A 13,608-nucleotide genomic window follows, 5' to 3' on the forward strand; every position below is an offset into this window, starting at 1 on the left:
ATTGAATCATGCCTTTCTTTGTCTGAATCCCAGCCTTTGTCTAGACAAGGAAATGGCAAGGTTTCTGGACCCAATTAGTATAGTTTAGCAGCAAATGGTGGTTTAAAGTAAGAGGTTATGAATTGCCCATGGTGCTGAGGGTCCTTCTGGGTTGTGTTCTCTCCACCTCAGCCCAATGCAGCACAGAGCTGTAGTTTTCCAAGCAAGAGCTTGGCATCTCTGCCAGCATCAAGGCAGATTGTGCATTACAGCATCTGCTCCCGAGACCATCCGATGGCTCAGGTAGTGGTGGTTTTGTTCACGTTAAGGATCAGTAACTTCCACATTTCCTCCCTGACCTTCAGGGCTACTGGCATTGTTGCAAGTGTGTACAGGGCATGGTAGATCCCATGAACGGTATTCAAAAGCCATGACCTGCAGAGCATTTGACCCAGGGCTTTAGGAGATCTGCAGAAAAGGGAAGTAAACCTGCAGCTAGCCCTGCACCGGGGAGTGTCAGAAAGACCCTAAGCTTTTCAGAGCTACCAGCAGCATTTCTGCTGCTTTTTTCTAGCCCAAGCCTGGCTGACAAAGCTGCAGTCCAGCTGCACGTTTCCTCACCCAACATGGATGCTCATGGTCCTCACGTCCTGCTCTCAGCACTGTTCCCTGGACAAAGGTCCTTCCTCCTAGACCCGAGTCCAACGTGCGATACGATTAAAGCCTCTACTGCCCATATTACCTTGTATTATTTTTCCAAAAGACAAAATGCACCTTATTCATCCTTCCAGACCCTCATCTTTTGTTTGCATCTCTCACCCTTTGCTCAGGCCTGGGATCAGTGACTCAGCACGGCAATGTTTGGCCCCGAACAATCCTGCCCGTAATAAAAACAACAGTGAAAACAGCCAAACCCAAAAACCCTGCTCTCAGATAGTCCCTTTCCCTGGTATAACTTCAAAATCATTGGAGAGGCGGGTTTTGTCTGTAGTGCCAGGCAAGTGCAACTTTCCTGAGGAATTTGGAGCCTGCCTTTGTAAAAAATCCCTCCAGTTGGTAAGTCAAAAGGCCGATAGCACATGCTGCATCGCTGGCTGGGCTCCAGGACGTTAACCTCGTCAATGCACCAGCAAATGAATAAAAGGGGTGGGTGTGTATAAATGAAAGCAAGTCCCTGCTGACTTGTATGATGAAATGTTGACCAAAGGGCAGCTACTCTCCGATTATCACCTGAGTTACAGATCAGGGACCGGCGCAGATGGTTCAGAAGGCGACAATGGTGCTTCCTAGGAAATGTGGGCACCCTGACCGTCTTTTAAGTCAGCCGAGAGAGGTTTTGGGTTCACCATTGAAAAATCAAAAAGTACAGTCCTTTCTCTAAGTGTTTGCTTATGCTCTGCTTTCTGTAACAAAGACTAATAAAGCACTTTAGCGCCACTCTCAGCTAAACATATGGAGGTTTTTTGCTCATCTTCTCCTTGGAATTTGAAGAGATTTGAGCAAGCCAAAGGAAAAAAATCTGAAGAACACTATTAGCTGTTGAATTCATATTGCAAATCATGAAAAGTCCTCCTGGATAGCATACAGAAAGTGGAAGGTTCATAAGCCGCTTAATGAGGTGTCAGTGGAAGACTTTCAAGAAGAGCCTGGAACAGCTTTGCAATGCACATGAGAAGATACATACAAGTGTATTTTTGTAGTTTCTGGGTAAGGCAGGGAGTGGGATTACCTGCAGGTAAGTCCATCGTGAAAAGAAGGAGATATTACATGTAGTACTACAAGTATTAATTTCTAAAAAACAATACTTGGGTAATACCGTCTCAGAGAAGACCTGCTTTAAAGACTTGCAGTGATTAGTTGATGGGTTAACTGAAGGCTGCCTGCAGAAATTAATGAAGCAAGGAAAGAGTCCAGGCTGAGCTGGTGGAAAGGATCCTGAACCAGTAAATACTGCCCTGTTACAGGGAAGCCTGGCAGCTTCAGCAACTACAGGAGCTGGAAAACCACTGCCATCCCAGTGCCACACACACAGGGAGAGTCTTTCCTTTATGTTACTCGTCAGGAGCTTTCTGAATCCTGAAAACAGGTTTTAATATCTGAAAATAGCTTTTAATATCTGAAAACAGGTTTTAATACCTGAAACACGTTTATCTTCCAGTGGAATAGGCACGAGCTGGTGCCAAGTACTCTTTGAAATCTCAGCCTCAACGTGTTGCTTATATTTATGTCACTTACTGCAAAGCTGAGAGCAAGCAAGAGCACTGTGCTCTGAGCAGAGTCAGGGGTTCCCCTTTCCTATGAGGACCAGATACTCCTTGCACGCGTGAGGCCAATAATTTTCTGCAGCACACGCTGGGAAAGGGGATGCAGCGGTCCAAAGGGGCAATGCCCCTCATTCAGCCCCTCAGCATCGTGGAGCATGGAGGCTGGGAACTGAGGCTCCTCTGGATGTTTCTATGCTAGAGAGCAGCTGGAGAAGGATTTCTGGAGCTCTGGATGAGACCCTGGGTGCCAGCTTCCCACTGAAGCCTTATTAGAAGTCCCAGTTCAGGTCTGGCCTTCACAAATGCCTCTCTCCTGGCATTATTCGCTGGTGACCCTTCAAGCACCAACAGGACATGTTGCTGTAATTTAAATAAATTAAATCATACCAAATCTACTAAATATGGCTGGTCAAGTCATATTATATAGGGCAGTCACCATTAAGTAAAATGTATTAAAAACGCAGATAAGCCTCCAAATAGCTGCAGAGAGCAAGACCACCTTGCTAAAATTGTGTTGAATGTATTTTGTTTCTTTCTTACTATGAGAGCTCGCATGAAGCCAGGGAGGGTCCTGGAAACACAAGGATTGCAGGACTGGTAAACCTGGCAAAGTAGCTACCCTTGCATTTAAGCCTGTAAACCCTGCTATAGCAGCATGTCCATTTCAGAGATTATTTCAAAACAAATGGAGAGGGGGGAAAAAAAAAGTTACAAGTACCACTTTGCCGCATTCCATTTTATGTCGAATTGGTTGTTTAGTTTTTGTCTGCAAGAGACTCCACCTCCTTTCAAAGTCCCCTTAAACCCTGTAGAGAATTTATCCCAGTACAGCTCCTGCCTCGCACTTAACAGTTACACAGGCAAAGAAAACCAAATGTCCTCAGCCCCACTGCAGAGCATTCAGATACCTGGTGCCTTGGAAAACTGCTGCCCTGAAAAAGAAGGATTTCCACTTGAAGTGTTTTCTGGCTTGATACTTCCCTTTATATTTTCTTGGCCCTAAAAATAATCTAAAGGAAGACATCGCCTGTCACTGACCTGGAAAACACCTCCCCCCCCTCCCCCCCTTTTTTTTCTTCCTTTTTTTTTATTTTTTAGAGGAAAAAGAAACTCAGGGGGGAGAGTTGTTCTTCAGTTTTTGCTCTTCAAGCATAGGTTAAAATGCCAGGCAAGGAGGAGGCCCTCGGTATCGCTCATCTCCTTCTGGAACTGCATTGCATCACTTGGAAAACAGGACAAGAGGACATGAGACATCTCATCCCGATGTCTTTTTAACGGCACTTAGTCATATGCATGGAGATTCATAACACCAGCATCAACTGCAAGAAAGTGAGCAGATGCCAGAAGATTTTATTTTACACTTAGCCAAAGAAAAAAACATGAGCACATTTTCCATTTTAAATGCTAGCAACATTTCACAGGCTGACTCCCTTGAGGACAGCAGTAATTGGACGGCGGTAACCCAGTTTACCCAGCCAGGATGGCAAATTGCTTTGTGGGCTATCACCTATTCCTTCATCGTTATCACATCCATCGTTGGCAACGTCACCATCATCTGGATTATTCTTGCGCACAGGAGAATGAGGACTGCTACCAATTACTTTATTGTTAATTTGGCTCTTTCGGATTTGCTGATGTCTGCTTTCAATACCATCTTCAATTTCATTTACGCCAGTCACAACGTCTGGTATTTTGGCGAGGAATTCTGCAGGTTTCAGAACTGGTTCCCCATCACCGCAATGTTTGTGAGCATTTACTCCATGACAGCCGTGGCTGCAGAGAGGTAAGAGGCGAATGGAGAAGATAAGGTCCGAAAAAATAACTGTAAGTTATAAAAAATTATTGCAATACTTTGTGCAATTGGCCCCCACCTACCGTGTCAGGTGCCTTATCAGCAAAGTGGGAGGAGTGCCAGGCAAATAAACTATGGGGTTAGATGCTAGTTATGCCGTGAAAGGAAGGCTCTTCTATCTTATCCCTGGTCTGAATCACACCTGAATGTGTAGCGAGTGGAAGTGGCTGGTATTTTATTGTTCCCATGTTACTGATCATAAATTGTTTCCCAGTCATCCTGCAAACTTATTTTTTTTAAACCACAAGAAGAACCTCTCATTTGGACAGAGCTGGAACAATACGAATATGCTGCAGGATGCTAAAAGTATCAGGATCCGCAATCCCACTTGTGAGTCCAGCAAACCACCAGAAATAATGGGAATTGGATCAGAAATGGCAGTCTGCTCCAGTAGTTCACAAGAATTACTTATTCCAAGTGGGAGAAAAGTAATTACAGTGATTTTGTTTGACTTCTGAGGTAATTTGGTATTTTCATAATACTCTCTTACATCTGCCAAGTTTCTTTTACTTGAGCTTAAATTTGTGGATTCTGAATGTGTTTACAGCTCATTGTTAAGTAGCATGACGCTGTTTTTCTTTTTACTAGAAAGCGGCCAAAAGTCCATGGGAATTTTCTCTCTTAATGGCAATGGCATGTAAAAGAAGCAGAGGAGGTTAAGCTCCCTTTTCTTGGCTCTCTGCCCTCCTTCCCTCCATCCTTCCTGTCTTTCCTCTGTTTCTTCTACTCTCTGCCTGGTGCTGGGAACATCTCTATCTTTTCCATCCTATGTCCCTGCCGCAACCCCATGGTGAAGGTCTTCTCCCGGGCAGCTGGACCCGGCATCCAGAAATACCTGGCGGTCCTTTATCGAGCCCTCCTGTTGACTTTGCAGTTTCCTTCAGGTTTCCTCTGTTCCTTACCAAGTGCATGTATCCAGGAAGGGCCCTTCCAGCTCCCTTGGGAGCGGAGCCAGCGTCCCTCTGGAGCCACCCGAAAAGCATTGCTCCGTGAGTCATCGGGGTCGCTTTCGTAACTCCCGCCCCTGCTCGCAGCTCAGTTCACCCCGGCACACCCAGCCTCAGGAAGCAATCAATAGACAAATCAAACCAGATAAACAAACTAGCAGGAGAAAGAAGGCTTTGCCCGATGTGCATGTAACGCCCACTGAAAGCCACACCGGAGCTGGGGATATGGCCCGGATTGAGGTGCAGCTGCCACGGTACAGGGCAGTGGCCCCTGCGGTCGCTGGAAGGATCGCTAACAAGCACAGGGATGAGTGATGTGTTTATCAGCCTGCAGTTGTCCAGATGAAAGCATCTCCCTATTTAGAAGCAATGGCAGCTCAGTTTTAGACTCAAACACTCTTTTGCTGTTACTGGCTTTAAATCAAGGGTTGTTGGTAACTGCTATTTTATACGCGTGGTCTGCCAAAGAATATTATTTATAAAAAAAAAAAAATCCATTTCAGCCTGTCCTCATGTCTCCCTACTCTCGTTCCTTCGGGACTTTTGGTGAAAGCACCTATACAGACAAAATCTCTTTAGTCACATGGCACGGATCAGAAAGAAAACTTGGCATCTTGCTGCAAACCATATTTAGCTATTCTTTAAGGCTAAGCACCCTTAAAATAGATCCTGACACTGTCTCCTGGAAACTCGCAGCTTCCATTTATTGTTATGAGAACTTGTGTCCACTTGGGCTCTGTTGTTTAACTTCGATAAAACAATGTCTTTTGAAGTGGTTTATTGTAAGGAAGGAGGCAAAGAATTGCCAGCTCTATAAGTCATCTTTGTCTCCCGTGGAAAAGGCCCTGGTGGTATTGCTCACCATTAGGTTTAGGACCACTCTGTTTCCCCATTTCAAGCTGCTCTGTGTACCGGAGCAGCTGTTTCCACTGCACACTTTCCACAGCGCTCCAAGCAGAAATATAATATATCAGATCAAGTTTCACACTCCAGTTAGCAAAGCCTCCTAGGCCCTCTTTGGAAAGTGTGCAAGAGTGTCCAAAATTCAGCTTGTTTTGTCTGTGCCAGACGAGGACCGGAGGAAGGGTGCTGGGAGCATGATCCCGGCATCCTGGGACATCTCAGGGAGCAGGGCACGGAGAGAGGGCACAGGGAGCACAAGCAGCAGGGGGGCAAAGGCAGCCCTGCCACACAGCAAAAGCAGCCAGGAGTTCTCAGCAGATTTGGTAAATCTCCCAACTTGCAGGAGCTTGCTTAAAAGCACAGCTTACCTGGAGGGTGCACCCCTGGCTGAGTGGGAAAGCCTCCACCCAGCAGCCCTGTAATACCTTCGGTATCTGCAACACGGGCTGCTGCATCAGGCTGCTTTGGCAGCACAGTGGGTGGCATCATTTATACGCAGGACTTACCATTCGCCAAGAGCCACAGATCGTGGATTTGGGCACTTTTGTGGGCAAATATTCTGGAGAATATTTGCCACTTGATTCCTCCCTGAGCAGATTCGAGCATTGTATAATACTGTCTACAACAAGCTAAAGAAAAGCAAGGTGACATGAAAACTTCATAGCTAAATAAGGCTCTGCTGCCGTGCAGCTCTGGCTTACTCCCTGTGCTGTCTGTCCGTGCAGCCGCCCTCTGTCCTGCAGCAGCAGCCGGGCAGAGCTCCCTCCCAACAGCCTGGCCAAGAGACAGCACAGAGTTTGTCAGATTTGAGCTATGAAAACCAGGAGGCAATTGGCATTTTCCACTCTATTTTGCCTTTGTAACAACCGTGACAAAGAGTAGAGAAAGCATGACAAGAAATGCATAATTGATTATGTACTCATTATGATACCATGCGTTTCTACACAGGGAACTTAAAACCAGAGAGCGCTCCGGGCTTGCAAGTAATCTAATATTCAGATGTGCCATGAGGGCTCTGAGCAGGTGTGGGATGAAAGGGTCAGCCTTCCCCTTCCACTGCAAGCACAAGTGCTCGAGCATTTACAGGCAGAGGTGGATGGCACATGGGAGTTTTCCACAGCTAAAAATCAGTGGGGAAAAATTCAGGGGGTACAGGATACTCGAGACCCCAGTCAGCTGCTGTGATAATACAGAGCATCAGAGGAGATCGACATAATTAGGGGGAAACAGAGTATTTGGGGGTTTTTTTGGTAGAGGAAGGAGAAAAGGGCACGGTATTGAACAGTGCATAACTCCAAACTAACACAAACAGTTCACAGCACAAAATTTCAGACCAAACACATAAAGCATTTGAGAAATGAATTTAAAAAATAAAAAGAGAAAAAAAAGCAAAATTCAAAGTAAGGGGAATACTTGCGAAGACCATATGCAGAAGGCATAGATGACTGCTTCCTCCTCACACCAGAAGCATCCATCCACGTGGGTTTAATATATTCTGCCCTAAGACTTGCAATCATTCTCTTCAGAAAGGATTTAGCTCTTTGTAATTATTTATAGCCTAGAACCTATCAAAATGTCTCTATAAATAAAGCCCACTATACCACCCTGGTGAGTTTTTACACTTGCTATATTTGTTGTATAGTTTACCAACGCAATTGTAAAAGCATTACCTATTTTTCTTGCAGGTACATGGCAATAATTCATCCCTTCAAGCCCAGGCTCTCTGCTGGAAGCACCAGAGTCATCATAGGGATAATCTGGCTGGTGGCATTTGGGCTCGCCTTCCCGCAGTGCTTCTATGCCGAGATCATGATGGACAACGGAACGACGAAATGCATCGTCGTCTGGCCCGATGATGTCGGATCCAAGCACCAGCTCACGTAAGAGAAATGAGAAAACTCCCAATTCATGCAAAAGTTCACTAGGAAATCCATTTCATCTCCAAACTGTTGGCTACAGAGGCAGTACTGGGAGAGAGGGTGGGGGGAACCACGCAGCAGGGGAATACAGGTCTGGGGCAGCCCGTCTAAGCTCAGTTTAAGCCAGCTCTGGAAAAAGCTGCCAGGTGATCATGGCTCAGGGTAAAGAAGAGTGAGGTGCGCCATCCTCCCCTGCTCTGAAAAGTGGTTATAAGAACTAGAAACCCTAGATACAGGGCTTGGTGGATTTAAGAGAAACCAGCACGAAAAGTCTCTAAACAAGCAGTAAATACTGGTTTCAAAGATTTTGGATTTTCTCTCTCCATCAGGCAGGAAGAAACCGGGTATCTTTAATGCTGAGAAGCCACATAATTAGCTAAAAATTATGCTGCTCTTGGGGGGGGAGGAAAAAGAGGAGCATGTTTCAAGCATCCTAAGGTTTTATAGACTGACTTATCTGGGCACACATCTGCACTCCCAAAAGCTCCTAACCCTCACAGCAATTTCCTCCTGCCGTAAAGCAAGATTGTTCAGACAGATGAAACAAGCCATACCCCGCATTTAGGGGATCTGCTGTGATTAATCATTATTCAAAGCACGTGACACACAGAGGAGTTTGAGAAATTTATCAAACAAAACATATTTATACGAAGTCGTAATGGAAGAACTGCTGAAAAGGAACAAATTGATTAACAAAATGGAAACAATTTTTCAAACCAAAACCAAGTGCTAAACTCCCCACGTCCATTCTTCGCTGTGAACGCTTTTGCTCAGGTACATGCACCAGGGACATTTTTCCCTTCTCAGTCTTCATCTCTGCCAGACAGCTGGATGCCTCCTGCGGTTAGTTATTACCAAACTAACTGGTTTTCACACTAAATATGTGCCAAGTTCCAGGAGCTTCATGTAAGTTTGGCTGAGCTGCAGCATAGTCAGCCACTGGCGGTCAGTTGTCCCCAGTCTCCAGAGTCACAGAAGAGCAAGAGTAAAATCAGGCTCAGATCGTGCTGGGTGATGTTCCTCCCGGGGCTCCTTGGCTGGTACCCCTTGGCACATGCTGGGGAACACAGTATGCCAGCCTCCTGTCGATTGAGAAGGAAGGATAGTAGATAATCACTTACATATAAGTCACTGATGACTATTTCATTCAGATGAAAAGTGTGAGGTTTATTTCTCCTGCATCCACTGTTTGGGAAGAATTGAAACAAGTGTTTCCCAGCATGCCAATGAAATCTCTGCGGGCTGGAAAGGTTGGTCCTGAATGCAGCAAATAACAGGGCAGGTTCTTTCTGGGATCCCCAGCTGAAGAGCAGCAGCTCCCGAACACAATAAATTACTTCATTCACTAGCTCGCTCTCCCTGAACAGCCTAAGATTTGCAGGTTTCAGTAGCTCTCCTAGAAAGGAAGTCGGAAGCGGCGCTCCCCAGGAATCATCTTGAGTGATGGATCTGTCAGGACAAACGCCTACAATACAGACCAGGGAGAAAAAGCCACGTGCAGCCATTCATGTGCTAGTCCAAATACTGAGAAAAAGAAATACTAAGAAACCCAAAGAAAAAAACCAAAGAAATTGAGAAACAGGTTCTTCTGTTGACCCTTCTTAGTTGATTAAAACCAGCTTTCAAGATTCCTAGACTTCAGAACAAAGGAAAATCCTTTTCTGCAGGAAACATTTTTATAATTATGATAGAAACAAGTTCAAAAAAACCCCAAACAATGCACTACTGTGACTGCCAGTGCCTCAGAAATCTTGGATATGAAGGGACTAAATTTGTAGAAGTTTAACCAAAATAAAGAACCTTAACCACAGAGGATTTTTTTCGGGTGACAGGTTAACTTTGCATCAAAGTAGCAAAACTAAAAGACTAAAAAGTTTCTTTTTGCCACATGCTGAAGCTTAGGCTCCCATCCTCTCCTCCTCCTCCCAGGACAGGAACTCTAACAGGGCTTTGCATTTCCGCTGCGCTCCACACACGGTATTAGACCTTCAAAAGAAGTACCACTCTGAGGAGACTTGGGAAGGGTGGAAAACAGGCAGCGATAAACTTGCCACACTCCGCAAATGTAACATTTTTCTATACGCAGCCGCCGTTCTGGTATTTGCAACCACCCCAAGGAGCAAACACCACCGAGCACCCCAACACCACTTTCAACAGCGCTCTGCAAAGCAGTTGACCCCGCTTGCTAATGTGGCGAGTAACTCCAGAGCGTTGTCATACTGAGAAAGACCATTTGCACCCAGCCTTTTGCGGTCATTGCCAGCAGCATGTGCCAGAGCCCTCCTGCCTAATCCTAGTTTTTACACTGTTTATGTTAATTTGACAGCTGCTCTAACCCAGTGAGCAGGTTGTTCCCTCCCCATAAATAGTGGTTGCTTAAAATAATCAAACCCCAGCATGAGGGGACCAGCAGAAGCTTGTGGGGTAACACGGAAAGCTAGGAAGGGCCGAGCTAAAATACAGCCAAAGGAGCTGCCAGCACTTTCAGCTAGAGCAGTAACCAAGTAGCCTGTTGGTGATATATAATTGTGCGTGCACTCACAAATAAAAACAGCCAGCGACACAAATACAGCAACAACTGCCACTCACTTTCTGCATGCTATAAGCAGGCAATATTCCTTCCTTGCTATTTGCGGCATCTTCCCTGCCAAGTTTGTGCACCCTGTTAGCAGCCAGCTACATTTTGAAGTCCCTGATCCAGGTTTTTTCGTTGTTGCTGAATTAAGCTGTTGACACTATTGCATTCATCAAGTTACTCTGCAGTTTTTGAAATATTCCTTTTCCATATCTGCGATTTAAAGGTTCATATTTTTACAGCCACAAGTCTTAGACGTCTGTCTTTCCTGACTGCAGTGGGATAGCAAAGTTCAGGGCAGGTGGCCATGGACTGTAACCCTCTGATAAAAGATAAATTATATTACTCCGTCTTGAAAGAGCAGTGAATCCAGTCCACAGACTAATCATCACAACACAAGAGAGATGAACTTTTGCTGTTTATAGAAGTCCCTGTAATGATGTTTGTAGGCAAAATTTCTGCTTCTTTATGCTTTGGGGTTGAAGTTAATGGGAGCCAGTCATACATGTTCAAAAGACAATTTCTGAAAAAGCCCCTCAAGAGACATACTGACTATGAAAATGTGCTTGTTCTTCTTTTTCAGGTACCACATTGCAGTGATCGTGTTGATTTATTTACTGCCTTTAATGGTCATGTTTGTTGCATACAGCATTATAGGAATTACTCTGTGGAGCAGTGCAGTTCCAGGCAACCACCTTAACAGAGTCTGCTACGAACACCAAGTTAATGCCAAAAAAAAGGTCAGAAGTGAAACTTAAAAATAATTACGCTCAGCGCACCAGCCCTGCTGGCTCCAATTCCAAAATGGAGCTTGCATTTGATACAAAATCTTGTGGGATTGGGCATGAAACGTTGACAAAATATTTTGGGCCGGGGGTAAAGGACATCACCCAGCAAGTATGAAAATAATGGTGACCTACATGCACCAGCCAGCCTCCAAGGAAGAAAGGCTCGCGTTGGTAGGCAGTGGGCCAGTTCCCAGCAGTCCTTAGAGAGTAAATCCCAGTGTCCAGTGAATCTGCACATCGCAGGATAAACCAGGCCCAGGAATAACCCACTGGTTTTGTTTTTCTAGTTTGTGAAGACCATGGTGGTAGTTGTGATCATTTTTGCTGTCTGCTGGCTGCCCTATCACATGTACTTCATCCTGGGGAGCTTCAAGGAAGACATCTACCAGCAGAAGTACATTCAGCAGGTTTATCTCGCAATCTTTCTCCTTGCCATGAGTTCAACGATGTACAACCCCATCATATACTGCTGTCTTAACCAAAGGTGAGTAGCGTGCATGCGTGTGCGTAGAGAAAATGAAAATCTCAATCTGAAAAAGCATGAATCTCTGGAGGTAAGAACAACTGTGATTTTCAACTGCAGTCCATAGGCTGGGTAGACAAGTTAATTTCTACTCTGCTAATAATGTGAGATTAGCCACACTGTGCGAGTGAGATTTTAACTCAACCGTTAAGATTTTCTGCCTCCAAATAAAGCACAGGCAGCAGGTGTATGATCAGCGCAGCCACATCTGCATCAGTGTCCACACGCAGACTACCTTATTTCCAAGGAAGGAGGGAGGACTCTGTAATCCCTGCAGTGCATCTGCTGACCTGACGCCGGGCTGGCTTAACCACCCGCTCCTCCTGTGTCACCACCCCCAGCGCAGCCCTGAGCCCCCCACGCAGGCGCAGGGCTCATGGGGAGTAGGAGCAGCCCATGGGCAAGTAGGAGCAGCCCATGGGCGACCCGCCAAGACCGCCGTCCGGGCACACGGCCATGAGCGAGCAGCTGGGAGAGCACAACCTCGTCGTGCCAAGAGATGTCTCCCTTGCTCTGCGCTGAGAACGGGCTGCTCTCGGGACGCTGGTGCGGCGGGACGCTGGGCTCGGGGAGCTGCTCTGGCTGCCCTGGGGGTCTCCATGCCAATTCCTGCCTGCACATCCCACTGCCAGACCTCTCCCTAACCCACATCTCTTTTCACCCCAGCTGCACACACAGTGAGCTTTAAGGGTAAGAAATGGTTATCGGCACACCTCCTCCAGCACCTCCAGTGCAGTTTCACTGGGACTCCACCAGCAAAATGCCTAACTCCAGCGCCAATGCTAGGAGGCTCACTCCTTCAGAGCATGTCAAACAGCATCCTGCCTGCAAGCTCACAAAAGAAGGCAGTTTTGCAGCCCATTCAGCCAATCTGCATTTAACGTAAAACACCCAAACATATCCTCCTCCTCTCTCAGAAAGCAGACAGCTTCCTCATTTAATTATTCATGGTTTTAAAAAAAGTTTCCAGTGGGTAAAAACGCGTGTTTTCCTCAGATGCTCTGCTTCTCACAAATGCTGTTATCAGCATGGTCAGCACCATCTACTGAGCACATCGAACATCCTGCCATTTGACTGATCTTACATATTTACTTAAAATATAAGGAAATCTGACCATAAACTCTTATTGCTCTTCCCTTCATGGTTTTATATGTTTAGCTCTTCACCTCGCTCCTTTGATTTCAATAGAAACTTTTTATTTCCATGGTCATTCAGAGGTAGAACTAAGTCATGCATTTGTTCTTTCTCTGTGCAGTCAAAAAGATCATTTCACCATTTAATTTCTTTTCTTACATTTACAGGTTTCGTTCTGGCTTCAAATTAGCCTTCCGGTGGTGTCCGTGTGTAAAAGCAACTGAGAAAGACAAACTTAAACTTACGTCCCCATCTCTTTACCAGATGACCCACAGGAAGTCAAGGACAAGTTTCAACACAGAAACGCAACTGAATGAGAAAGAGAAGACATCATTTACCCTCACTCAGCTAACGCTTTGATTTTCTCCTCCCGGTTCTGGCTCTATCCTAATACACCATTTCAAGGCAGCAAATTTGTAGAAGCCTGAAGCAGGTCTTTTTTCCTAGAGCAACTGTTTCCTGTGGGACTTTTTCAGATGCCATCAGCATTGAAAGCAGTCTGCTGATAATACTTACATCCATTTGGGTCCAAATATCACCCAGCTATGGATGCAAGTTCAGCCCTCCCTGACACCAACAACTGCAATACAGAACAGAGGGATTTTGCCCATGAAGTCAAAAAAGCAGCAAAGCAGACCTGAGGCAGTGCTAATCAGTAGAATATCAATTATTCTCTTCCAGATAGCGATCTCCTGCTTTCTGTTCCACCAAGACACTTACATCT

General features: G+C 45.6%; 1 protein-coding gene across 1 annotated transcript; it reads left to right on the top strand.

Annotated features, from left to right (window-relative positions):
- Positions 1-3,622: 3,622 nt before the first annotated feature.
- Positions 3,623-13,244, top strand: TACR2 (tachykinin receptor 2). Its single transcript, XM_072870541.1, has 5 exons — positions 3,623-4,026; positions 7,631-7,825; positions 11,023-11,179; positions 11,515-11,711; positions 13,052-13,244. Exons 1-5 carry the CDS (start codon positions 3,623-3,625, stop codon positions 13,242-13,244), a joined length of 1,146 nt encoding a protein of 381 aa, XP_072726642.1.
- Positions 13,245-13,608: the final 364 nt, after the last annotated feature.

Source organism: Ciconia boyciana, chromosome 8 (genome assembly GCF_034638445.1).
Source record: "Ciconia boyciana chromosome 8, ASM3463844v1, whole genome shotgun sequence".
Taxonomy (NCBI): Eukaryota; Metazoa; Chordata; class Aves; order Ciconiiformes; family Ciconiidae; genus Ciconia; species Ciconia boyciana.